The sequence below is a fragment of the Molossus molossus genome, unplaced genomic scaffold (genome assembly GCF_014108415.1).
Source record: "Molossus molossus isolate mMolMol1 unplaced genomic scaffold, mMolMol1.p scaffold_m16_p_4, whole genome shotgun sequence".
Lineage (NCBI taxonomy): Eukaryota > Metazoa > Chordata > Mammalia > Chiroptera > Molossidae > Molossus > Molossus molossus.
The window spans coordinates 107,165,006-107,192,717 of NW_023425377.1; the positions used below are offsets into that span (position 1 = coordinate 107,165,006).

The window sequence follows — 27,712 nt, forward strand, 5'->3', positions numbered from 1 at the left end:
CCCCGGCAATTCTATCAGTCATCCAGGGTCTAGGACCACTGGTATAAAGTATAGCTTTTTTTGAAGGCACTTGGAATCTAATTGGAAATATATAACTTCTATTTATATCTATCACTCTGTCTTTTTAGCTCCTTTTGCAGGGCATATGATAAGTTTCAAGCGAGAGGCATAGACAACATAACTACTGTGTTTGAAGGAAGAACAGTTTACTAAGCAAAGAAACTAAGGCAATGAGATGAGACTGCTTTAAGGGTGGTTCGAGCATATGCAGAGATGTGAGAACAGGGCACTCTGAGTAGAAGACTGGCATCTGCCCCAAGTTTCTGTTAGGTTGTTTGGAACCAGTAAGGTAATAGCACTCGACAAATCACAGAGCCCTGCCCAATGCTAACTATTATTATTGCCCTTTGGAGGGAAAAGCAGGAAGGTTTCAGAGCAGAGGAGTGATGCATATAAAGTGCTAATCACTTATTCCATATTGTCATGAGTGAGTAAAAGAAGTAGCTAAAAATGATGAATAACTGAGTTAATGTAATTGTGCTTAGGAACCTGGAGCCCAACCTTCAAAAAAGATCAGCCTAACTGCCCATCATGACTGGTACTGAGGCTTCATCTAGTAAAACAGGTGAGTATTCCCACTTACCTTACAACTCAGTGCCCCATGCATGCCACCCCAACAGCTTTTAGGGACACTTCTCATTAATTATTAACCCTCAGAGCACTAAATTTATTGTTACACCCTGTAGGAATTCATTTCATTGTCTTTATTTAAATATAACCAACTTTTGAGAGATCTATAGCAACTTTTAGCTTGGCTCACATTATATTTCTTTTAGAGCTGCTCTAGACTTGGCCACACTACAGGTAATCTTACATTTAGGTTTTATGTAGCATGATCGAGAAACATTTACTGCTGCATGTAGAGCTGGGATTATTAGGATTTCCTCTTCTGCTGCCTCCCCTTGGCTCCTGTGACCCCAGGCAATGTGTAAGAGCCTCACTGGCGTCTGGCCTGGGCTACCAACAGAACACTGTGTGAATTGCTTTAACTCTCTATTTGGATAGCACAACACGTTTTTCAAGATGGTGAGGGCAGAGAGACAGATCAAGGAATGGAGGAAGAGTGTTCTCTAGTTCATTTTGCCTTTGGGTTATTCCCATAATTACTTAAATTATATTTGAGGTCTTGGTATTATGAGCTAGGTATTCTTCTACTTCTTCACTTCTCCTTAGCCACCTAGCCCCAATCTGAGAAATATTAATACAGAGAATTTTTGGAGGAGTACACTGTAAGATCTCCCCGAGGTGTGTAGGAAGCCTATTAATCATTTATTGCTGCAAAGAGGATAAAACATTTTGCTAAAGAAGACCACAGTGGGACATAAGAAAAAGTGTGTCTATGAGAGACAACTCAACAGCTTTGGAATTTAAGTAGGAACTGAGGAGTTGGGTCTTAATGCAGAATGTGTTGTGAAAAAATTTTTTTGAATATAAGTTTTGAATGATTGTCATATGCAACTGGAAATCTGGGTTGTACTTGGTTCTTTCTTTTTGACAAAAGAAACTTAAAACAAAAAAGATGTTTACTTCATATGTATATAATGGAATTGGATATAAAGTATTTTATTTGAGGATTCTGTCCAAAGAGCTTCTACAGCAGTTTGACCTGAACTGATGAATGGTCTTAGTTCCAGGTGTCCTGTCCCGAGTCTCCCCTCTCCTAACCCTCCCCTTCATCTGGATGTGCTTTCAGAAGATCTTTCGACACATGCACGGATATTCGTATCTTCGCTTATTTGTTTTTTACTTATTTGGTGTATGCTTGTTATTTTTAGGCAAGAAATTTTTTTCACTAGGAAGAGCTCAAATAAATGCAAACAATAAAGTCTGACTGAAAGAAGAAAGAGCCACCAAGGCACATGAAATCGGTGAAGCACAATTTCAAATCCACTGCCTTCCTCGGGATTTGATTCACTATGTTTGTGTTTCAAATCTTATCTCTGACAATGCAACATAAAGCCTTATATCTTTAAAGGGAAGTTTGTACATTAAGGAGCTGGCAGGAGGACGTGTTGGTGATTTATGTTGGCCTCTGTGACAGCACTAATCTTAAATGAATGTCATGGCATTTGTTTCCAGGTGTTTTGTTTTTGTTTTTCTAGCACTAGGCTCTAAGTACCTAGAATACAAGGATACTGAGTGTCGTATTTCTTTTAGGACATTTAGCACCAAAACAGTATTTGGGACTTAGTAGGCGCTTAATGAACTTATGCTGACTGCATGTTGAGTGTGAAGTAGGGCTTTTCTAACACCCAGGGAATCAAACAGGCAGTCAGGCACTTACCCTGACTTTATTCAGCATATCTGAGTACATATTTGTGAAGTCTCTGAAGAATGCAGCCTGTTTGTAGGAAGGATGGAAACCCGCTGACTAAGCCCAGTTATTTTGGTTACGGTTATAAAAAACACGTTCGTTAGCCACTAGGTCTTTTTGGATGCAGAAAGACCTGCTCAGTGATTCCAATCAAGAGATGACCAATGGCTCATTCCTTGTCATAGTTTCCATAATTTGATTTTCTGGTGTCTTCATGTCTTTACTTTAAAGTATTACTAAAATACTTATACAGAATCTTCTAAAGCATTGTAAGAAAGCTGAAGTTTTATGAACAATCAATCACAGTAGCATTAAATTGATGATATATGATTGAGTTAAAAAAATAAAACAAAACAATGTAAGAAAAAGTTTAAATTAGTGAAATAATTTGGCATTTGAGATTTTTTTTTTCTTTCCCTATGGAAATGCTACCATTTGCATTTCTGTTTTAGCTAGTTTATATGACTATTTCAACCTCTCCATGAACTTTATCATACAATATTTGTTATCGCCTATAGTAAAACTTTTTATTTCTATGTGGGCATATGGTAACTTAGAGAATCCAAAGTATAAAGAGATTTTACTATTTGCAAGCCTATCAATTCATTATTTTAGATAAAAATAGCTACAATGAGACCAGATTCATTCAAACTAATTTTGAAAGTTGAAATTTATCTTTGCGGTATTGAAGAAATGAAGATTGACTAATGAAGTTAATCATATAAATAGCCCAATGATGATAATACAGCAAAGTACGGTAATAAAAGTTGTTCACATTTATTGAAAGCTCATTATGTACTAGGTGCTGTGCTAACTGCTTTGTAACCACGTCCAATCTTTTCTTCACAACAAATCTGTGTGAGACATATTATTATTTTTATTCTTCCTAATTTTACAAATGAGAAAACAAAGGCTTAAGACAATAAAATAAGGCTCATGAGCAAATTAGAATTCCAGACCAAAATAATGTGACTCAGGAATAAGAGCTCTCAAAAGTTATGCTGTGGCTATGTATTTGTAAATAAACAAAGCCTTAATTAGTTTTTTAACAGAGAAGAAGCAGACCTTGACAACTTCCCCCTAATAACTGAAGTTATAATATGCACTTGAATGCATAAAAGCTGCATGCTTATGTCCTCACCCCGTTGTGAACAAAGAAACTAAGATTATTAACTGGATGGATTCTTAATGTCAAATTCTTTAATTTCTTGTGATTTTAGATTCATTTATTGAATATATACATATCCTTGGAAATTATACACATAAAGAACAGACTCTAGCTATGTCTTTCCTAAGGCATTGAAATATGAATTCTTTTGTGCTACCTTGAGAATTTAACTCTTTGGTTCAGACTGATCTTTAGCTCCAGGAGAAAATCAGAATACCCGTTGTATCACATTAAATGACAGTGAGGGCTCAGGACTGCTGGCTTGGGGTCAGTGTGTCAGCACACCTTCAGTGGATCCGTTTGAGGATCCATGTGAAATTGCTCTTTTGGTGTCTGCCTTTTTTTTTCTTTTAAATCCTCACTGAGGATATTTTCCATTTATCTTCAGATAGAGTGGGAAGGGGAGAGAGAGGATCATCAATGTGAGAGATACACCAACTGGCTGCCTCCCGTATGACCCTGACCAGAGCTGGGGACCAAACCACAAGTGAGGTAGGTGCCCTTGACCAGAATCAAGCCACAGACTCTTTGGTCTGAGGGCCAACACTCTAACCACTGAGCCAAACTGGCCAGGGCGGTGCCTGCCTCTTTTTTTTTTTCCCCTTTAACACAATTCCAGGCCTTGTTTTGTTCAAGAACATCATGGCCTGACTGTATGGGTTCACTGGAGCGGTATCTAGATGAGTTGGAATCTACTTGCTGGCTCTGAGAAGACCATTAGTGTTGCCAGAGTGTACACAACCTCCTCCGAAGTTCACAGGCAACAAGTGACTTTTGGGGATGGGAAAAATCAGACACACTGGTCAGCAAGAGTGAAGCGAGAAAGAAAATGCTACCTTGGGAATTTAATTCCTCTATCAAAGTCTAATTTTTAGATATAAAGGGGAAAATGAGAATAGCTCTATCAGCACATTAACTTACAACAAGGGTGCAATGTTGCCGGCTTGAAATGAAAGGGTCTTAGTATGTTCAGGCTGTTATAAAAAATATAATCTGGGTGGTTTATAAACAAGAGAAATTTATTTCCCACAATTCTAGAGACTTGGAAGTCCAAGATCCCGATGCCAACCATTTGATGTCTGGTGAGGACCTGCTTTGTCACTGGTGGACGTCTTCTCATTGTTGGCTCACATTGGTGGAGGGACTACTGAGCTCTTTGGGGTCACTTTTATAAGGGCACTGATCCCAATCATGAGAACTCTACCTTCATGACATAGTCACCTCCCGAAACGCCACCTTTTAATATCATTACATTAAGCGTTAGTTTTCAATATATGATTTTTGGGGGGGGGGCATATATATTGAGTTTGTAGTGGAAAGGGTCAGTGAAATGCAAGCATTTTATTGGGTAACCAATCAAATGCCAGAGGAGTCTCCAGTACTCACAGGGAGTGCATAGCATCAATAAAAGAAGCAGATGTGTAGAAAAAAGCAGTAAATGATCCAGGAGACCAGCATCTGTGTGTGGTCCCAGCATGGCTGTGCAACTTTCGAAGGCTCTTGGGCCCTCTGTGTCTTATAGCTTTGTGTAAATGAAGGTTAGGTCATCTCTTAGGTCTTGTCTGGAATGAATATGGGAAGGTTTTTATAAAGCTACATTTTCACCAACACCCAGTGACAATCATTTCATATATCAATAAATTGTATTGACTGTCATGTGTCTGATATATGGCAAATTATAATTCTAAGTGATTATAAGAGATGTTTAATTAGTCAAAAAAGAGGAGGTGAACAAGGACAAGTCGTGGAATAGCTCACTGCCTTTTCTCCAGGAAGTTAGTGGTCCGGTTAGAAACTCCCTCAAAGTAGATTCAGATTTTAGTTGAAACTTGATGAAACAGACAATTTTAATCCCTGAACTCCAGTGTCTTCCATGGAAGGACAGTGTATCTTATGGCTTTGAATAATAAAATCTATAGGTACCATTTTATACTCACATGTGACTTTGTGCTTTAATCTGTACAAAGAATATGCACAGTTCTTCAGGAAGCATGGGCATGAAGTCTTGACAACGATTTTTATTGGAAAAAAGAAAAAAATCTACCAAGCAATTTCCTTAGAAATATGTAGACAGCCCTAAATGTGGGGTGATGCAGTGGCAAATGTAGGTGGACAGAGATTTGAGTTTGGTAATAACTTACGGCACTTGACATAGCTGGGTGGAAACATGATGCTAGGGAGCAAGGGGAGATGTTCTTCTTTCTAGAATAACTGCAGAGGGAAAATTCCAATGCCCAATGATGGGACAACTTTAGTAGGTGCTTCTTCCCTTAACCCAACCCTTTTAACATGAGCTACAGTCCAACTGCTCCTCTCCTTTATTGCGGTGGTCTCCCTCAGGCTCCTCAGAATGTCATTTGCTAACAGCTGCCTGCACCCATGAGGCTACATGGTGAAAAGCAAGGGGAAATTTTGTGAAGTAATAAAGAGAAAGTTTGCCCCAATATTTTATTATAAAATTATTAAGCATATAGTGACCTGGAAAGAATTCTAAATCAACACTCTAATACCTATCTTCCAGGTCTAACCATTAATATTTTACTGTACTTAATTGATAAAATATTCATTCATTAATCAACATGCAAATAATTAACCAGAATTCAGTATTTGCTTGTAATTTTTCTTCTTTTGATGTAAAATGTACTAAAATAAAATGCAGAAATCTTAGGTGTACATTCATTGAGTTATGTTAATTACACATGCTAGTGTAATCCACTGTGTATCAAGATACAGAACATTACTATCACCCTAGACATTTTCTTCATGACCTTTCTTAGTTAGCCCATCCCATACCCCATGAGAAGAATCACTGATCACTTTTTCCTTTTATATATTAGCTTTGTTTACTCTAGAAATTTATGCAAGTGGAATCATACAATATGTGCATTTTTGTGTAAGGATGCTTATTTGGTATAATGTTTTTGAGATTTACCCATGTTGTTGGGTACGTCAGTATTTTACTCTTTTTTACGTTGCTGAATAGTATTTCATTGTATGAGTGCTATACCACAGTTTACCATTCTCTTGTTGATACACATCTGGGATGTTTCCAATTTGGAATTATTATGAACAAAATTGCTATGAACATTCTTGTACAAAGTCTTTTGTAAATATATATCTCATTCTCTTTGTTAAATACGTAGGATTGAGATTGATGAGTCAGAGAATAGGTAAGTATTTAGTTTTATAAGAAGTTATAGAAATAGATTCCAAAATGGTGGCAGAGTGAATGGAAGCTACACAGAACCATCTCCTAGGACCAAACTGAAATTACAAATAAAATAAAATAAATCATCGGGAAAAAGCAATAGAAAAGCAGCTTGCGAGGACCGTATAACCAGGGACACTGACTCGATCCTGGTAGGATTGTGGAAGCACGAGAGGGGGTCTGGGGGCCACAGAGAGCAGCGGCCTTAGCTGTGAGCAGCACCCACAGGGTTGCACTCCCAAGCAGCTCCACAGCGCAAAGCCAGGACAGACACTAAGATAGTCACAGCCAGTCACTTTGGGCTCCAGTAGAGGGAGCGCCAACTGGACTGGAACTGTGTGGGGACACTCAGAATTTGGAGGGTGCTCAGAGCTTTTGCTGAGTTGCGGTTACGCAGGATGGTGGCCATCTTACTCCTTCCCAGGGCTCTGGGGAGAGGCAACTGGTCCCTTCCTCAGAGATTCAACCACACCTGGTGGGCCATTGAAATGCAAATTGAGGCTCATTAACAACCACCCTCTGCCCCACCCTCAGGAAATCTCCTTATCCTGAATACCTGAGGGAGTTTTTCATTCAACTGAGAACCCGAGGCTCTTCAAGTAACCATGACTAATAGCCTCCAGGCAAAAAACTAGAGAGTAACAGAGCCATTCCTGGGCTAGCAACTCTGCAAAGGAAAGTAAGACTTGACAGTGGTGTTTAACATAGGTGCTCCCATGCTCATCCAAACCCAGTAGAGGGAGCCACAAACAGCAGAACACCAACACCCACAGGGAAAATTTGGCAGGCTCCAAAGCCCACTGAGATAGCCAAAATGATGAAACAAAGAAACAAATCCCAAATGAAAGAACAAGAGACCTCTACTGAAGATGAGATAAATGAGGAGCAGTTAAGCAAATTAACAGAGTTAGAATTCAGAGCCATGATCATGAGGAAGCCCAGCAGCATGAGTAAGGACATCAACACCATGGTAAAGACATAAAAATGTTGAAAATCAACCAACTGGAAATTAAAAACCACCAAGAAGAAATGAAGAATGACATATCAGAAATAAAAAACACATTGGAAGGTCTAAACAGCAGAGTAGAGGAAGCTGAGGACCAGATCAGTGAATTAGAAGACAGGGTAGAAAAAATCAACAAATCAGAAAACCAAAAGGAAAAAACAGTTAAAAAACAGGAAGACAGCTTAAGAGAACTGTGGGGCAACTGGAAACATAATAATATTCACATCATAGGAGTCTACAAAGAAGAAGAAAATGAGCAAGGGTTAGAGAATATATTCGAAGAAATAGTAATAGAAAACATCCCTAATTTGGTGAAGGAAGAAGGCATTCAAGTTCAAGAAGCTCAGAGAGCCCAAACTAAGAAGAACCCAAACAGGCCCACCAAGATATGCAGTAACTAAAATGCCAAAAATTGAAAATAAAGAGAGAATCCTAAAAGCAGCAAGAAATAAGCAACAGGTTAAAAAGAAACCCCCATAAGGCTCTCCTCAGCTGACTTCTCAACAGAAACACTATAGGCCAGAAGGAAATGGCACGAAGTAATCAAGGTCATGAAAAACAAGAATCTGAATACAAGACTATGCTACCCACCAAGGCATTCAAAATAGAAGGTCAAATAAAGAGCTTCCCAGACAAAAAAAGGCTAAGGGAATACATTAGCACCAAACCAGCACTGCGAGAAATGTTGAAAGGACTGCTGTAATTAGTAGAAGAAATAGGAAGAAAAATATAACCCCACTTAACAAAAATGGCAATAAATAAGTACATATCAATAATCACCATAACAGTAAATAGGCTGAATGCTCCAAAAAAAAAAAAAGAAAAGAAAAAATAAAAAGACACAGAGTAGCTGATTGGATAAGAAAGCACGACTCATCTATATGTTGTTTACAAGAGACCCACTTCACAACAAGACTCACATAGGTTGAAAGTGAAGGGATGGAAAAAAATCTTCCAAGCAAACGGAAAGGAAAAAAAGCTGGGGTAGCAATAATCATATCTGATAAAGTAGATTTCAAAATGAAAGCCATAACTAGAGACAAAGAAGGTCACTACATAATATTGAAAGCATCTATCCAACAGGAAGATATAACCTTGGTAAACATGTATGCACCCAATATAGGAGCACCAACATATATTAAAAATCTTCTGGAGGACTTCAAAGGAGAAATCAACAACAATACAATCATAGCAGGGGACTTCAATACCCCACTTACATCACTGGATAGATCTTCTAGACAAATAATTAGCAAGGAAACAGAGACTCTAAATGAAACACTAGACCAAATGGATTTAAAAGATATCTACAGAGAATTACACCCCAAAACTACAGAATTCACATTCTTCTCTAGTGCACATGGGACACTCTAAAAGATAGACCCCATGTTAGGGCACAAACTAATTCTTTACAAGCTCAAGAAGATTGAAATCATATCTAGCATCTTCTCAGATCACAACTGATCTAGAAATCAGTTGCAACAAGAACATGCAAAGACATTTGAACACATGGAGGCTGAATAGCATGTTATTAAACAATGAATGCATTACCAAGGAGATCAAGAAAGAAATTAAAAACTCCCTGGAAACCAATAAAAATTAACACACAACAACACAAAATTTATGGGATGCAGTGAAAGCAGTTCTGAGAGGGAAGTTCATAGCACTACCTCAAGAAAATTTCTAATAGACTATCTAACATCACAACTTAAAGAACTAGAAAGCAAACAAAAAGAAAATCTCAGAGCAAGTAGAAGGAAGGAAATAGTAAAGATCAGAGCAGAAATAAATGACATAGAGACCAAAAAAAACACAAAAAACCAAATTTCAAAGGATCAATGAAATGAAGAGCTGGTTCTTTGAAAAGATAAACAAGATGATGGACCCTTAGCAAGACTCACCAAATAACAAAGAGAAGCCAAATACACAAAATCAGAAATGAAAGAGGAGAAGTAACAACTGACACCACAGAAATACAAAGGATGGTTAACAACTACTATGAACAAGTATATGGAAACAAATTTGACAATGAACAAATTTCTAGAAACACATAGATTCCCAAAACTGGACCAGGAAGAGATAAAAAAACTTGAACAGACCAATAACAACTAAGGAAATTGAAGAGGTAATCAAGACTCTCCCAGCAAACAAAAGCCCAGGCCTGGATGGCTTCATGGGGGAGTTTTACCGAACATTCAAAGAAGAACTAACACCCATTCTCCTCAAACTATTTCAAAAAATTCAAGAAGAAGGAAGACTTCCAAACTCTTTTTATGAGGCCAGCATAATTCTAATTCCCAAACCAGAAAAAGACACTACAAAGAAAGCTAACTACAGACCAATATCCCCAATGAACATAGATGCCAAAATCCTGAACAAAATATTAGCAAATTGGATCCAGAAATACATCAAGAAAATTATTCACCATGACCAAGTGGGATTCATTCCAGGGATGCAAGGCTGGTACAATATTCGCAAATCAATAAACGTGATACACCACATAAACAAAATGAAGAATAAAAACCACATGATCATATCAATAGATGCTGAAAAAGCATTTGACAAAATCCAGCATCCATTTCTGATAAAAACGCTCAGCAATGTAGGAATAGAGGGATCATATCTCGACATACTAAAGGCCATATATGAAAGACCTACAGCCAACATCATACTCAATGGGCAGAAACTAAAAACATTTCCATTAAGAACAGGAACAAGACAGGGATGTCCACTTTCGCCACTCTTATTTAACATTGTACTGGAAGTCTTAGCCACAGCAATCAGACATGAAGAAAAAATTAAAGGGATCCAAATTGGAAAGGAGGAAGTGAAACTGTCATTATTTGAAGATGACATGATATTGTACATAGAAAACCCTAAAGACTCCATCAAAAATCTATTAGACTTAATAAATGAATTCGGCAAAGTAGCAGGATACAAAATTAACGTCAAGAAATCGACAGCATTCTTGTACATCAATGATGAACTCACAGAAAGAGAAACTGAAAAAACAATCCCATTTACCATCGCTTCAAAAAAATTACGCTACCTAGGAATAAACTTAACCAAAGAAGTAAAGGACCTATTTGCAGAAAACTACAGGTCATTGAAAAAAGAAATAGAGGAAGATATAAAAAAGTGGAAGCACATACCCTGTTCATGGATTGGAAGAATTAACATCATTAAAATGTCCATACTACCCAAAGCAATCTATAGATTCAATGCAATCCCCATCAAAATACCAACGACATATTTCATAGAACTAGAACAAATACTTCAAAAGTTCATATGGAACCAAAAAAGACCTCGAATAGCCACAGCAATCTTGAAAAAGAAGAACAAAGTAGGTGGGATCACAATACCAGATATCAGGTTATACTACAAAGCGACTGTAACCAAAACAGCCTGGTACTGGCACAAGAACAGGCATATAGACCAGTGGAACAGAACTGAAAACCCAGAAATGGACCCAAGGCAATACGCTCAATTAATTAGTGGAGTCAAGACAGCCTCTTTAATAAATGGTGTTGGGAAAATTGGACAGCTACATGCAAAAAAATGAAACTAGACCATCAATTTACACCATACACAAAAATAAACTCAAAATGGATAAAAGACTTAAATGTGACCCGGGAATCCATAAAAATTCTAGAAGAAAATGTAGGCAACAAAATTTCGGACATCATACGGAGCAGAATTTTCACTGATACATCACCTAAGGCAACAGAAATAAAGGAGAAAATGAACACATGGGACTATATCAAACTAAAAAGCTTCTGCACAGCAAAAGAAACAATCATCAAAATGGAAAGGCAACCCACTGTATGGGAGAACATCTTACCAATGATGTATCAGATAAGGGGTTAATTTCCAATATATATAGAGTGCTCATACAACTCCACAAAAGGAAGACAAAGAACCCAATTAAAAAATGGGCAGAGGAGCTGAATAGACACCTCTCCAAACAGGACATATAAATGGCCAAGAGACATATGAAGAAATGCTCAACATCACTAATCATCAGAGAGATGCAAATTAAAACAACGATGAGGTATCACCTCACACCTGTCAGAATGGCCGCCATCAACAAATCATCAAACAACAAGTGTTGGCGAGGGTGTGGAGAAAAGGGGACTCTAATACACTGCTGGTGGGAATGCAGACTGGTGCAGCCGCTATGGAAAACAATATGGTGCAACCTCAAAAAATTACAAATTGAACTTCCATTTGACCCAGTGATCCCACTGTTGGGAATATACCCTAAGAAGCCTGAAACACCAATCAGGAAGAATATATTTACCCCCATGTTCATAGCAGCACTATTTACAATAGCTAAGATCTGGAAACAGCCCAAGTGTCCACCAGTAGACGAATGGATCAAAAAGCTGTGGTACATATACACAATGGAGTACTATGCAGCGGTAAGAAAGAAAGATCTCTTATCCTTTGAGACGACATGGAGGGACCTGGAAAGTATTATCCTAAGTGAAAGAAGCCAAGCAGAAAAAGACAAATACCACATGATCTCACTTATATACGGAATATAATGAACATAACAGTCTGAGGAATACAGTAGACCCAGACACATGGAAGTAGGCCACAGACTGACATCCCTCAGAAGAGGGGATGGGGGGTGGGGGGGTGGGAAGAGATAAACCACATAACTTATATGCATGTATGCATGACCAATGGACATGGACAACTAAGCCGGGGACAGGGTGGAGGGTGGGGTGGGGTGGGGGGTGCCAATGGGGTAAAAAGGTAAAATATCTGTAACAAAAAAATAAATAAAAATTCATTAAAAAAAAAAAAAAAGAAAAGAAATGGGGAGCACACTGGCCAGACTGAAAAGCTAATTTAAATGGGTTTTGTATTTTAATTTTACTGAGTCTGGGTTAAGAGGAGAAAGCTAAGAAACACTTTTAAATGTCACAATCAGCAAATAATAAAGAAAATGTATGAGGAGGAAATCTTAATAGGACCAAATGAGAATTATGTATTCTATGTAGGTGCTATAAAATTCCATTCAGAGCTCTGGGGAAAAAGAATAAATTTAGAATCTTAGGAAAATAGAAATAAGAGTTATAACATTACCCATTTATAAGTGTGTATATTTCTATTTTACTGCTATTTCTATTTAATAAACCTACTGAGTTTTATTTTGCAGTTATAATTTAATCATTGTTTTAAGGTAAAAAAAAATTCTTGAACAAATGTACAGCCATATGAATTATTCATCAAATATAAAAAACACCAACAGACTCTTTAATAATTTTTGTGCCCAAATTGTGTCTTCTGTATAGTAACGTTTTATAAACTTTTAGAACCATTTGAGATTTCGATTTTGGAAGCTTTCTTTGGTTTCCCTGAATTTTAATAATTTAGAATAATCTAATACACTGATGTTTTTTAAAGCAAAATATTACATTAAAGGAGCATTACATTAACTTATTTTTGCATTCACTTATAAGTTTCACTTATAAAATTCACTTTTTAATAATGTCCTGCAAGATTTATCACTGTCCCTAAATTTTAATATCATAGTTTTGCCATTTTTTTGATTAAGAAAGTACATTAACTACATTAAAATTTTTTCTCTGTTGCTATTTTAGGTCCTGTATTAGAGATCACCCAGCAAGATTTTTTTCAGGAAGCAAAAACTCTCATTGCCCAACATCATGAGAAAATAAATGAGGTTAATGCTTTGCATTTATCTAACATTATATTTTTCAGGAAACTAATAACTATTTTTGTACACTGCAATGATCGTTCCAAATGATTGCACAAGCTGTAATAGATTTTGAATAGACTAGAGAGAAAATGAAATCTTTACTAGCTATAAGAATTGATTTCAGACTGCATTTTAAAATGGGATTTTTCAGCTATACAGATTATTTAATTATACAGATAGACTTAATTTGCATGCTTAATTTTGAATGTTTTCTTTTGATGAATTATAACAAATATTTGGATTAAATATCTCAAGTAAATTTCCCTCTGTAAACACTCTTAGGCAAAACTAAACTAGAAAAGAGACTGAGATGTCTCCTCCATGCCCCTGGTATGATGTGCTTATCTGATCTTCCTCCACATCACTTTGCATTAGAACTGTTTACCAGTCTGATAGCTTCTTGAGGGTAGTGACTTCCTTGTTTGAATGTTGCATCTCTAGCAACAAGCATTATGCCTAGCCCAATAAATATTTGCTGAATGGCATAGATTTGGAAGGGCAGAGAAGAAAGAATGAAAGGGAAATTGATGGCAAAGAGACCGAAGAGTTGGCACAGGGTGAAATTTTGGAGAATAGCCTTAACAGAGAAGATGGGAATTTTGGGGAGCAGCACCTATTATGACAAAGGGGCCTATGGGGAGACAGATGAGGAAAGGGGATCTTAGAACGATGTACTTTGTGCTACGCTATCCTATTCCTTTTTGAGTACTTTTTAAATTGATGTATTTTCAATATTTTCAATATTTTTCAATGCATATTATTATGGAGGAAGGGCATTATAATTTTTACATATGTTTCTTTTGAATAATCCTCTATACCGAGAATGGTGGTTTGAATCTTGTAATCAACATTGTCAATATTGCTTAACTTTTTCCTCTAACCAAAAAATACTTTTAAATTATACTGATTTCATTAATAGGTGCACGGGATGTAAAGTTCACAGTCTTCAGAGTTAGATAGATGTGCCTTAGAACCCTGACCATGTTTAGAGTTTAATCTAATAACACCATAATGGTCCATCTTTGATTGCTTGGCAAAACATAATACCTCCTTACTGGAATCTTGAATTGGCAACAATTTGAATTTGTTTAAACCTTTTTATGGGCCAGAGAATGACTAGACTAGAACAAGTATTGTTTGGATAATAAATTGCCAGAGACCTCGGACTATATTATTTTTCTATTGCTCAAAAATTAAGAAGCATTTAAGCCATTGAAATGATCTGAAATACATATCCAATTATTAATAATTTTTTTCTTGAGAATCTGCCTCTCTATATGAGCAGTTATTTATGGTTCAAAAGAAAAAGAGTTTTGGGGGTGTTAGCATTTTATGGACATTTGAGAATTCTTCAAAGATGATTAAAATAATTAGATTCTGATGTGTCTAGTTGCAAAGTTCTATCTTAACATAGACTTTAAAGCTGTATTTAAAAATATCACATTTGAGAAGAAAATTACTATTTTAAATTTACATTTTTTGAAGTGGATTGCAACCCTCATGCCTATGAGGGACCTTTTGACAACTACATAGAATAACATCTGCTTTACTGGAGTGCTGTCATATGCTTTACAGTAAATGTCTCATATGGCAAGGTACTTTGTAAAACGTGTTTAGTGGATTTACGTTTATTTTGAATCAATAAAATTTGTTATCTACTTTTATTATGTAATTCATATGACAATTAATTGGAATTAAACTTCTTTTTGTTTTATTGACAGAACAAAGTTCAAGATACTTCTATAAATGTTTTTAGAAATAAACATCTAAAACTGAAATCTGGCAAATTCATACCTTTAGAGATTAGGAAAAAGGAAACACTTGACGTGGTCCAAGAACTCCAGATAGCGCACAAACATATTTGTTTTCCCAAAGATGTTTCCAAATGTGAACATTTTGAGGAACCCCCCCAACAAACTGCTTTCAAGGAGCCACACATTTTTAATGTAAAAGAGAAATTCAAGAGCCCTATAGATCTAATTGCAAAAGGTAAGTTTTAATCTCAGAGGCAAGGGGGGAGGGTAGGAAGAGATTAACCAAAGAATTTATATGCCTATATGCATTGCCCATGGACACAGAAAATGGGATGGGAAGGCATGGGGTGGGGTGGGAACAGGGTAGAGGGGGACAATGGGGGGGGGCATCTGTAATACTCTCAACAATAAAGATTAAAAAGAAAAGTTCAGCAAATTAACAGGCAAAGCTGTTTGTTTCTGGTACGCTTTTAATGGAATTTCCTTGTTCAGACAAAAATCCAAACTTGAAATTTGAGCAGTGAAAGGTAGGGAGGCATGATGAAAAGAGCTGCTAACCTCTGGGGGCCGCCTGACATTGAGAAGGGAGCATCCTAATGGGGAAGAGGGCTTCAGAGGAACAAAAGTGGCCAGCTGTGTCTTCCAACAGAGCGCTATTCTTCTAGACAAACCCTCAGAGACTGGTCAGTTCACTGTTAGAGGAGCAGCCAGAGGCTTATGGCTTTGGGGTCTGTTGCTGAGCAGGGTAGATAGGGTAGGCAAGCTGCTTGAGAGTGTGTTCCTCCAAAATTCTAAAAGGATTTTTGGGAGTTAGAGTTTTCCTTTAAGACAAATTGTAGTAGAGGTATGTTCTCTATCAGGAACTTGGTAAGGTGAAACTTGAGGGTCCATTTCAGCAAAGTGGTATTGTTTCACTGAGACTATTGGCTGGAATAAATGACCTCTTAAAACACATTTTTAGTTATAGCTTTTTAAAATTCATCTACATTTTCCTCTTTCTTATTGCTTCTTATGTTATTCATTCATTTGAATTTTTTTTTTTTCATTCAGTGCCGGCTCTGTGCCAGGCACTATGCTGGGAGCTAGAAAACAGAGATGAAAGGGCTCACAGAGGTATGCTGGGGACACACACACAGGCAGTTTCTTATCATACAATGTGGCGATGGCTATAATAGAAGTACGTGCAAAGCATTGTGGAGACACTGAGGCGTAACCAACCAAGTGCTGGAATGGAAATTGCTCAGAAGAGATTTCACCAGAAATGGATTGTAAGGAGAAGATCGTTAGAAGTAAGATGAAAGCAGGAGAGCTCATTTGGAGTAGTGGCAGCAAAATAATAAAGCCCCAAAGGACTGAAGAGGGTGAGGTTTGGGGGAAGGAGAGCTGTGGAAAGAAAGTTGGGCAGGTCAGTGAGGCTAGATTTTGAAGATAATATAATATGAGATCTAGGGCTTGAACTTACGTGCAATGGAGAGCCAATGGTGATTTTAAAGCTGGGGTTGGGGTTGGGAGGAGGCATGACCAAATCTGTCTCATAGAAAAATAAAACTGGTATCAGGGGCTGCAGAGAGAAAGGGAGCAGAGAGATCAGCAGGAGGCTTTTCAGGAAAGAGATGATCTATGTAAGAGATGACAGAGGCCTAAATCCGGCCAGTAGTGAAGCATGAAGTGTGGAGGAAGGATGTTACCGTGGCATTTCTCAAAGTGGACTCTTCAGAACACTAGTCCTGAATGATTCACCTTGACAAAGGGTTCAGTGCATTCACTTCTTCAGGATTCATACTGAGCATTCATATATTGAAAGCTCTGAGAAATACTGCAGATAAGATACCTGTCCACTGTTTTTAACCTGCCTATTCCCAATTCATCCAATTAAAGAATTCCTAAAGGGCAAGGTTGCAGTTTCTAGCCTGGAAAACTGAACAGAGATCATTAAACTGAGATAGGAATTTTGAGGGAGAAGCAGATTTTGGTCAGATAAAGAGAGGGATGGGGAAAATAATGAATGTAGTTGTAGACCTGTTAAGTAGACATCTATATGGAGATAATGATTAGAAAGTTGGAAATAGGAGAGCCAGCTTAAGACAGAGGTAAAGATTGAAGGTTGATGTTGTGGGTCATTACCTTACTGAAATTGTGGGGTCCATGCATTTATTCAACCAACATTTATTTATTATATGAGGTATATAGAGACAAAATATATGCTACTTGGCCTCAAGAAGTTGCAATTTGACATATATAATTTGTATGTGATTGGATGAAGGAAGATAGACAATTACAATAGAGTGTTACCAGTTAATGAAAGCAAGCTCTGGGCTTATTGGACTCCTTCCGGACTTGGGGTGGGCTTAGCCACCAGGAAGGGAAGATGAAAGGCGATGGATAAATGTTTCCTACTTTCTTTACCTGGGCAGAAGGGTCTTAGTTACACTCTAGAAAGCTTCTCAGAAGGTCTCAAGCAATAAAGCAACTAGTTTCCTAGAGTGATGGTCAACCGGCAGTCCCCCCTCTTCCAAATTCTTACATTAGTTCTCCCTTGTTCCTGGTTCATTTTCCCATCATTCATTCCTGTTCCCTAAACTCACTTTCTTAAATACTTAAAATTTTTTGGTGACGAGTTGTAAGTACTTACTGAAAGATTGGGTGTGGAGTCTGAGCGAAAGGATGCTGCTGAGCTGGAAGATAAGAATCACCACGCTCTGAGATGGAGGAGAAGGAGATGCAGTTTTGAATAGACAGAAACCCAGAGTGGATATTTGGACACGTTATGTTTGAGGTACTTGGTACACATACAAATGGAAATGTCAAATAGCTAGTCTGCTATATAAGTGTAGGCTAATAAGAAAGGTTGTAGTTATTAATGCATAGATCAATATTGGCCAATAGAACTATAATATGAGCTATAGATGTCATTGAAAATTTTCTAGTGGCCACACTGAAAAAGTAAAAAGAAACAGGTAAAAACAGGTAAAATTAATTTTAATAATAGATTTATTTAATATAATAAATCCAAAATATTATTATTTCATTAATATAAAAATTAATGAGGGGGGTTGAGGGATAGAGCAAAGGAAAAAAGGGAGAGAGAGAGAGAAAAATCTCATGGACATGGACAACAGTGTGGTGATTGTTGGGGAGAGTTTGGGGAGAGGTGGAGGAGGGTATGGGGGAATAAATGATGATGGAAGGAGACTTGACTTGGGGTAGTAAACACACAGTACAGTATACAGATGATGAGTTGTGGAACTATGCACCTGAAACCTGTATAATTTTATTAACCCTTGTCACCCCAATAAATTCAATAAAAAGGGGAAAATAAAAATTAATGAGTTATATTACTTTTTTTTTCATAGTCTCCAAAATCCAGTGTGTATTTTAGAAATTGGTGTGGCCACATTTTAGGTGTTGGACACCTGAAATCTATACGCGGACAGCACAAGTATAAATCTTATTTACAATCATACTTAGATAAGATCATCTAAGAAGTAAATGTATGTGGAGGGAAAAAAAAAATTCAAGGATTAAGCCCTGAGGGTTTCCAGCATTTAAAGTGCAAGAAGAGGAGTAGCCAGCAAAGGAGGTGGAAAATGGACAGCTGGGAGGGAAATCAGGAGAGGGTGAAATATTTACTCATTCTGTGGTCAAGGAAGAGGAACACCTTAGGAGCACAGAGAGCTCGTCAGTTGTCCCAGGAGGAAGGCAGGGGCATGAGCAGACTCAGGGTGACTGGTAAATTAGGTACAGGGATTGCTCCTACTGTTTCAGTGAAATTAGAAGTGAGGTTTTCACTTGAGAATGGGATGGGAAGTATTGCAGTTTTGAGGAGCAAAGAGAGAGGTGAAATAACTATAATCTGGATGAGTACAGCTGGACACAGACTATGAAAAGATTCTTTGCTATGAAAAATAAGTTTACCTCCTCTTTTAAGAGAAAAGAGAAATGATTGGGAAGTGTCAACAAGGACCAAGGAAGAAATGGACTTTATCTTTAGCCCTAGAGTATGGGAAGGGTGGGAAAAAATAGTTACCTCTTGAGAAAGCTGCCGAAGACGCTGTATCTTTAGGAAAATAAGGGTTATTTGTTAGAACAAAAAGCTAGGGGACCACATAGAGAATATAACTCGAATAGTAATTTAGCTGATGAAAGATTTGGGGTTTCTTAGGGCACAGTGAAGAGTTTGGGGAAGTGATTCAAGAAAGGATGAAAGGTTGAGGGTATATGGGATTAAGATAAACAGCGGAGAGAGTGAGAAGACGAATTCTGAGGGTCTCTTGGAGAAGGTGGGTAATCCATTCTAATAATGGTCATTTTGGGGGGATTGTACTCTTTAGCGGGTTGTTATCTTGAGGCCAAGAATGTTGGGGATGGGGATGTAAGAAAGCAGTGAAGGTTTTATCAAGAGCACAGGAGGACAGTGGTCATCCTGAAATCCTGCTGTGGGCCGTTGAAGTCAAAGACATTTCACTGTAGGAGCCTCTGTGTGTGTCCCACCAGACAGCCATGGAGTGCTGAGCTTAGAGTTTATATGTGAATTAAAATTGCAATTTATTTCTCAGAGTTCTTATCTCGAAAGCCTGTAGTAAGTCTGTAACTTGAATTGATTTTTTAAACATATTCTCCATATTCACGCCACCGTGAATGGAAGCATGATCTGAGATATCAGTGGCAGTAATTCCAGAACTTGATTAAAGTTTGTGAGATTAGGAAAGTGAGTCCTGTGTGTGGCATATGTGTGTACCATTTGCTCTTGCTGCGCTGACAAATTCGGTTGCCTTATCTTCCACAAGGTGAACATTTTATGTGAGAACAGGTCAACATTCCTTGAATTTGATCCAAGGATATCAACTTTAAAAATACTCTGTGACAATTATAATATCAAATATGTTTACTAAATATGGTTTTTGTGTACTTGCATATAGTACATACCCATATTTCACTTAATAGAACAAAATCAGAAGTGATTTCCTCTTTGAGTATACAGATATTCTACGGTACTGCTTAACCAGTTTCTATTGTCATGCTGCCAAGAGTTTATGTTGATTAGAAATCACATATAAAAATCATTTTTTGTAATATATATTAAATATTAGTTTATAGTTACCATACAACATATATATAGTACTAATCTACTTATGCATTCCCTTAGGAAAAAAAAAATACTTAGGCCTCATTTCAATTTATTTAAATTTGAAAACAGATTTTAATTAAACTTAATGAGATTTCATGATATTCATGTCAAACCAATGCATTTAGGGTTAGTATTGGATTGTTTCTTAACAGTTTGGAAAGGAGTAGATGGGTGTGTTTTTGGTCTCCAAATCCTAAATCCTTTCCTTTAAATATAAAATGAAGGCATCATGAATTTTAATAATGCTTTAAAATAACTACATGGCTAGAAAGCCCTGAAGTAACCTATCAGAAACAATGACTTTGTGCTATGTTTATTTTTTTGCTTATAGTGGTGACAACTTACCAAACAGTTTTTTAATCAACAATGTTAATAAAATCTTCTATTTTATATTTGAATAATTTTAACTGTACATATAATGTTAAGAAACACTAAAAGTGGATTTTACTCATTCCCACAAAATTATTGGGAGAAATTTAAGACTAGGTTTTATAACAATTTATAAGAGCTGTGGAAACTATAATTTTTTTTAATGAAATAGGAAATTATATTGAATTTGGTATTACAAAATAATTTGATCTTTGAAGCTTTGGAACTTGAAGCAGGCTAATCTTCCTCCATGTATAAAAACAGACTCTTACTGAGGAATTGGTAAATGAGGGAATGCATTTGAAATAAAGTCCCCTTTTTTTTTCCTCCCATGGGCTTTTGCATTTTATTTATTTATTTATTTTTCCTTTAAAAATTTTCATTTTAATTTTTATTATTATTATTTTTATTTTTGTTACAGATGTTTTCTCCTTTTTTACCCCCATTGGCACCCTCCTCCCCATACCCCCCGCCCCGTCCCCGGCTTTGTTGTCCGTGTACATTGGTTATGCATACATGCATATGAGTTCTGTGGTTTAACTCTTCCCATCCCCACCACCCCCTCTTCTGAGGGTTGTCAGTTTGTACCCTACTTCCATGTTTCTGGGTCTACCGTATTCCTTAGACTGTTATGTTCATTATATTCCGTATATAAGTGAGGTCATGTGGTATTTGTCTTTTTCTGCTTGGCTTGTTTCACTTAGGAAAATACTTTCCAGGTCCCTCCATGTCGTCTCAGATCTTCACACAGAGAATTTTGCAACTGCGTCTCAGCTTCTGTTAGCTTCGTCCAGGTTTAGATTGTTGTGTCTTCCTATTTCTTGGCAGGAACTTTTGTTTGCTTGCCTGTGCTCTTGAACAAAGATCCTAAACAGAATTTTTAAAATTAACAAATGAATAGAATTATATATCCAAGTGACAAATATCTTGAACACAGTTGTTTCTTCTTTATGCTTGTTCTCTTTTGTACTTCCCGGTAAGCTCTGAAGTAGGTGCAGGATGGAGACACAGGGAGAGAGTGGTCTCATTCTTCTATAGAACATTCTTTGCTACATTGAAGTAGCCACAAGTTCATTCACATTAATGAATTGATAGTATCTTGAATATGAAAATCATTGAAATATTATAAAGGATTTAGAGACTATTGAAAGGTATTCTTTTTACCATCTCCCTTCTGTTAACTCTGTTATTGGCCCAGAGGACAACTTAGGGAATAACAGAAATGTTAGGATTAGAGTAGTGATTTGCAGAGGTTTTCTGATTTAGTACATTTGTTCCGTGTTTTGCATTTGACAAGGAACACAGGCAGAGAAGAGTTAAGAGGTTGGTGAGATGTGTCACCGTGGGTCCTTCTTAGGTCATTTGTACAGAAGCCTTATATACGAGGAAATAATATCTTCTCCTAGGAAATAAGAATCACTGTTTCCTAGAAATGGTTTGTTGTGTGTAATGAAACCTTCTTCAGCAGACATTGATGGTGTTTGGCTTCTTGGCATCCTTTAATCTTACTTCTGGTAACAGCAGTCTGGTTTGACTTTGCAGAAACACCCCCACTTTAAGCACGTGCAGTTCGGAGAGGGCTGCCCTCCCAGCCCCTAGCTCCAGGGTAGACATGTGATTCCAGCATGGCCAAGGAGAAGAACTTATTCTCCTGGCCACAGTGAGTGGGTGGAGTGATCGGGCTTAAACCAGCAAGGATGATGTGAAATTGGAGGCACCGCAGAACACAGCATGGGATTTTAGCATCAAGTCAACATGAAAGAGTGAGCTAAATGCTGCAGAGAAATCAAGTCCTAAGGACATCGTTTGAGCTTCAAACCCAGTCTTTGCTGAGGACAAACTTTACCTGGACTTTCCAGTTTAGGTGAATCTGTGAATTACCCCCTTTTGAGAAGGAGATGTGGTTTAGTGACTTGAAACGAGAGTTCAACGTCCAAATGCAAATCCAGCTTTCTTACTCATCGGTTTCTTCTATTTCTTTAAACTAATTTGGCTTTGTTAGTATTCTCTGGTGGTGTGATGGAAACATGGTAGAAAACATTTTACTTAAGGTGTGATTTTGATACCTCGATTTCGGACTTCTGGCCCCCAAAACTGTAAGAGTATACATTTCTTTTGTTTTAAGCCACCAAGTCTTTGGTAATTTGTTATGCTGGGCATAGAAATCTAATAAAATGTACTTCCAAAAGTAAGTTTCAATTGTAGATATCATTTAGAAAATATTTTTCTTTGTTATTATGAGTGCAAAAGTGCTAATTGTTTCAACTTTCATTTTCTCATTCATATAGTTATTTTTCTTTTTTCCCTTTTATCCATCTATCTATCTATCCATCTATCTATCTATCTATCAATCATCTAAATTATTCAGCAGCTATATTAAGCTTCTACTTGAACCGAATGCTATGTTCCATGTACCCTCTCTCTCCCTCTGTGTCTCTCTCTCTCTCTCCTTAAAGAGTGTAGTTTGTTTGTTTGTGTTGTCAGGGGACTAGGGTTATAATAGGTAACTGCCTTTTTCCTTCTGAGTTTGGAACCGACTGAATTGAGAAATAAGACACAATTGGGCAAATGAGATTACAATGTTCATTTTGTTACTGAGAAAGCAGCTGGGAGAATATTGCTCTGGAAGAGTAGCCCCGTGCTAGTGGCTCCTCCTCCAGTATGAGACCCGCTCTCCTAGTCGTGGGCAGACTTGCCGCAGCCCCGCGCCCACGCCCACCCTGCCCCCTGCACACAGCAGCATGTGCCCTGTCACTGAGCTTCGTGCGCAGGAGACCCACCTGCTAGTTCCAGGCTGCAGGCTGGAGAAACTCCAGGGCACAGGCCCGGCCTGACTCTCCGAATCAGAGTGAGGACAGGGGTGCCGTGAAGCAGGCCTCTGCTCTCAGAACCAGAGCCCCGAACCTTTCTAGCTAGCCACACCCTGGTGTGTCTTGTATGTCTGAGCTAAGAGAAAGTATAAATGTGTGTGTGCTCCCCAGTGGTATAAAGTCCTATCAGAGGCCACTAAGAGCAGATATTACAAACTACTTGCAGGATTTGCCTATAGTCTGAGGTTTATATACGTTTGGGGGCGGGGAGAGTTGGAAAAGAAATAGTCACAAACTGGGTGGGTATTAAGGTAATTAAGTATTTTACTGAGAGGCATGTAATTTCCTCCTAGCAATGCTAGGCACTTTGGGACATTAAAAACTGTGCAAGCCATCCAACACTTCCTGCTTCTCAGTGTGTCCAAGTTGGTTAACCCCAACCACTAACATCTGTATTAATTTAACCCTTTTTTCAGGCACAGATCCGATCATTATATGCTAATTAGTAAATCAAATGACCTTCATTTTAAACATTTGAGGCTAAACTTATTGTTAAGATGTTAGTTGTCTTTCTGAGACAATACGTTTCTGAGATGGATATGTTTATATAAAAGAAATAAGCAGAGGCTAACTTAATTGGCTTCTCTTTTGACTTCTATTTTGAAGTAGAGTTTTTAAAAATTGACTTCTCTATGAACTAAAGAATGTTGTCAAGACAGGAACCCCATTTCCAGTGAGACTACATTATAATGTGCTCTCCTGACATGTCCCCCTGCCTCTGGTCTCAACCCAACTTAGTGTTTAAATAAAGTTATGCCAGAGTGATTTTGTAAAATGTGAATCCTACATTCTCTTGTTTCAAACCCCTCATTGTTTCCCCAGGGCTTACAGGATGAAGAAGGTGAAGTTATGTGTTTTATGCATCTTAATTATGAATATTTTAAAAAAATTGATTAACCACTACAGAAGAAAGATTGAATTATCTTTCCATGGGAAATATAAAATTTCTGTTGCATAAAGTGATAACTAAAAAGCATATAAGCAAATAATTAGAAGAAGTATTAAAGAAGTGTTTCTGATAGTTAATTAACAAAAACATTATTCTATTTGTTGATTTTGTAATGTGATTACTGTCAGTTTTTTAGAATTGGTTGGTTTTGTATTTATGCTTTTCCAGACACGTCTTTAGTGTGGGCCTACAAGTTTTAGTCCCCAGAATATCTGGATTCCCTGATGGAGAGGCAAAGTGAGAGGCAGGAAAGTGAGTAGCTATACTTGGATTAGGCTGATGGCAAATCTGTCGGTTTTGGGTTTGTTTTAAAGGTAGAACCTTCAACAAGATTTGCTGATGAGTTGATTATTAAATGTTATTAAAGAAAAAAGGAGTCAAAGATGATCAATTCATCTGCAAATCCCATAGAAGATTGTACCTTTAAAACAAATTCAAAACCTCAATGCTTTTGCCCCAAGTTACTGAGGATAAAATTTCCATTTAGCAAGACGGGGCTGTCTATGGGAGGAACAGTATGAGTCTTAGGACCAGGAATTCAATTGCAGTCATTTGAAGCCTGAGATATCTGTTAACCACCTAGGTAGAGATACTGAATAGTAAGTTGGTATCTGGGTTTGGAGTTCACAGCAGATGACCAGGCTCAAGTATCACTTTGGGATACCCCAGCTTATAAATAATATTTAATATGACATGGCCATAGGAGTTAGAAAAGTCCAAGAAGTAAGCCAAGGAGTATTTAGAGGTCAGGGAAATGAGGAAAAATCAGCAAAGATGACTGAGAAAGGAGCAGCAAGTGAGGAAGGGAAAGCAAAATAAAATCCCAAACAGGAGACCGAGACGAGGACCTCCACACCTGCTGTTTTGGTGGAGCGGTCAATTTCAAAGAATGCAGAATGGTGCACCCACTGTGGGAAACAGTAGGGAGTTTCCTCAAAAATGAAAAATGAACTGTCTTTTGACCCAGTGATCCCACTTCTGGGAATATATCCTAAGAATCCTGAAACACCAATCAGAAAGAATATATGCATTCATATGTTTATAGCAGCATTATTCACAATAGGCAAGATATGGAATTAGCCCAAGTGCCCATCACCAGATTAGTGAATTAAAAAATCTATGGTATATTTATACAACAGAGTACTATGCAGCTGTAAAAAAGAAGGAACTTTTACCCTTTGCAACAGCATGGATGGACTGGGAGAGTATTATGCTAAGTGAAATAAGCTAGTCAGAGAAAGACAAATACCGTGTCTCACTAATATGTGGAATCTAATGAACAAAATAAACTGATGAACAAAGTGGAGCCAGAAACATGGGTACATGGAACAGACTGGCTGGTGCCTGAGGGGAGGGGAGTGGGGGTGACTGGATAAAGAAGGTGAAGATATAGCTAAAGAACATATATGTATACCCCATGGATACGAACTATAGTTTCATGAAGGCCAAGGGAGGGGGTGGCAGGGAGGAGTAGAGATGGGCAAAGGACAGGAGAAAGGGGGACACCTGCAATTATATCAACATTAAACATTTTTAATAATTAAAAAAATAAAAATAGTTTGCCCAAAAGAGGAGAACGGGCAGAGAGAAATTAGACAAGTGTAAGAACTATTTCAAGATGTTATATTATACAGGAGAACACAGAAAGTGGGTGTCTATTAGCAAAGGTGAATTCAGGGAGAGTAGTTGTCTTCTGTTTGTTTTAAGATAGAAGAGATGACAACATTTCTGATCAGAATGGAGAAGAGGGAAAAATCACTAAGCAAGGATAGAGAAGGGAGAATTGTGGGGGAGCAATGTTCTTAAGGTGAGAATGGATGAGAGCTGTTGTGTAAGTAGAGGGCTTGGCCATTGGAATGTGGATTATTTTCACCTTCAATAATGAGAAGGCACACAGATGCTGTCAGGAGGGTGGCTTTGGTGGTCTCTTGTGATTGCTTTTGTTTCTCAGTTAAATTGAAGGCAGGATATCAGCTGAAAATAAGCTGGGGGCTGGAGGGAGGTGTTGGAGGTGTAGAGTAGAAAATAGGAAATGGAGAGGAGAGAATGAATGGACAATGGAGTTGCGCTATAATTACTGTACATTAAGGTCCACTTGGGTTCATGTTAATGAATAGGAAATGAGACCAATCATGTTTTTATTTTTTCCCATCATGTTGACTATGTAAATATCACAGAATAGGTGGAGACTTTGATTTGACTAGGGTTTTGTGTTTTCTGCAATGATCACAGAATGAGGGAGAAACAGTGAGTTGAAAGTCCATGGGAAAAAGGGGTCTTAAGGATTGACTTTGGAAGTTAAGCTGGCTAAGAGCTGAAGGTGGCAAACAGGAGTGAAAAGGGGGTGGTATCAATGGCTTACAGGTCCTGGTAATGGTCAAAGATTGTTGGAGACAGGAATAGCCTGAAAAAATAGAAGATGATGATTAAAGAGTAAAACGATTTAAACTGAGCTCATCAAGTAGCACTGATGGGTAGTGAAGAGGACCAGGGTGTGAACTTGATCACATATGGCTCTTCAAGGGGTGACAGTAGTTTCTTCCAGCTGTTTGTAACCTTTACCTTAGCTGGACAGGTACTAAATAAATGTTCCTGAATGAATTCAGATAGAAAGTTGACTATAGGCATGGCCGGTGTGGCTCAGTGGTTGAGCATTGACCCATGCACCAAGAGGTGTCTAGTTCAATTCCCGCTCAGGGCACATGCCCAGGTTGTGGGCCAAACCCCCAGTGGGGGGCAGGCAGGAGGTGGCCAGTTGATATTCTCTGTCATCGATGTTCCTATCTCTTTCTCTTCATCTCTCTTTAAAAATTAATAAAGAAAAAGAAATTTAAAAAAAGTTGACTATCAGAATGGAGGAAAGTTGGTTATCAGCAGGAAAGCTGATAAAAGTAGGTCACTCTGAGTCAGTTTTTAAATTAGCAACTGCTTTTGTCTTTATCCATCTGTGAGGTGCACAGGACAAAGGCCCACTCAGGCTAGCTTAAGTAAAAGGGAACTTATTTTACGTTTCAGATCTCACTAAATGCAAAGAGTGGGGATATAAAAGACAACTGGGTCTCATAAGAACTGAAAATCCACCAGGAACTGAGGCTGTCCTCAGTCTTTCGAGTACCACTCGGTCTCATCCTGTTTCTTAGAATGGCTTTGCTTTCCTC

At 37.8% G+C, this 27,712-nt stretch overlaps 1 protein-coding gene across 1 annotated transcript in view; it reads left to right on the forward strand.

Moving 5' to 3' along the window:
• Positions 1-543: 543 nt before the first annotated feature.
• IQCM (IQ motif containing M) overlaps positions 544-27,712 on the forward strand; it is a 231,407-nt gene continuing 204,238 nt past the window's right edge. Inside the window, exons 1-3 of the mRNA XM_036282282.1 lie at positions 544-625; positions 13,366-13,448; positions 15,206-15,473. Of these exons, the coding sequence (XP_036138175.1) occupies positions 592-625; positions 13,366-13,448; positions 15,206-15,473 (385 nt within the window). The 5' untranslated portion in view covers positions 544-591. The remainder of the gene's footprint in view (positions 626-13,365; positions 13,449-15,205; positions 15,474-27,712) is intronic.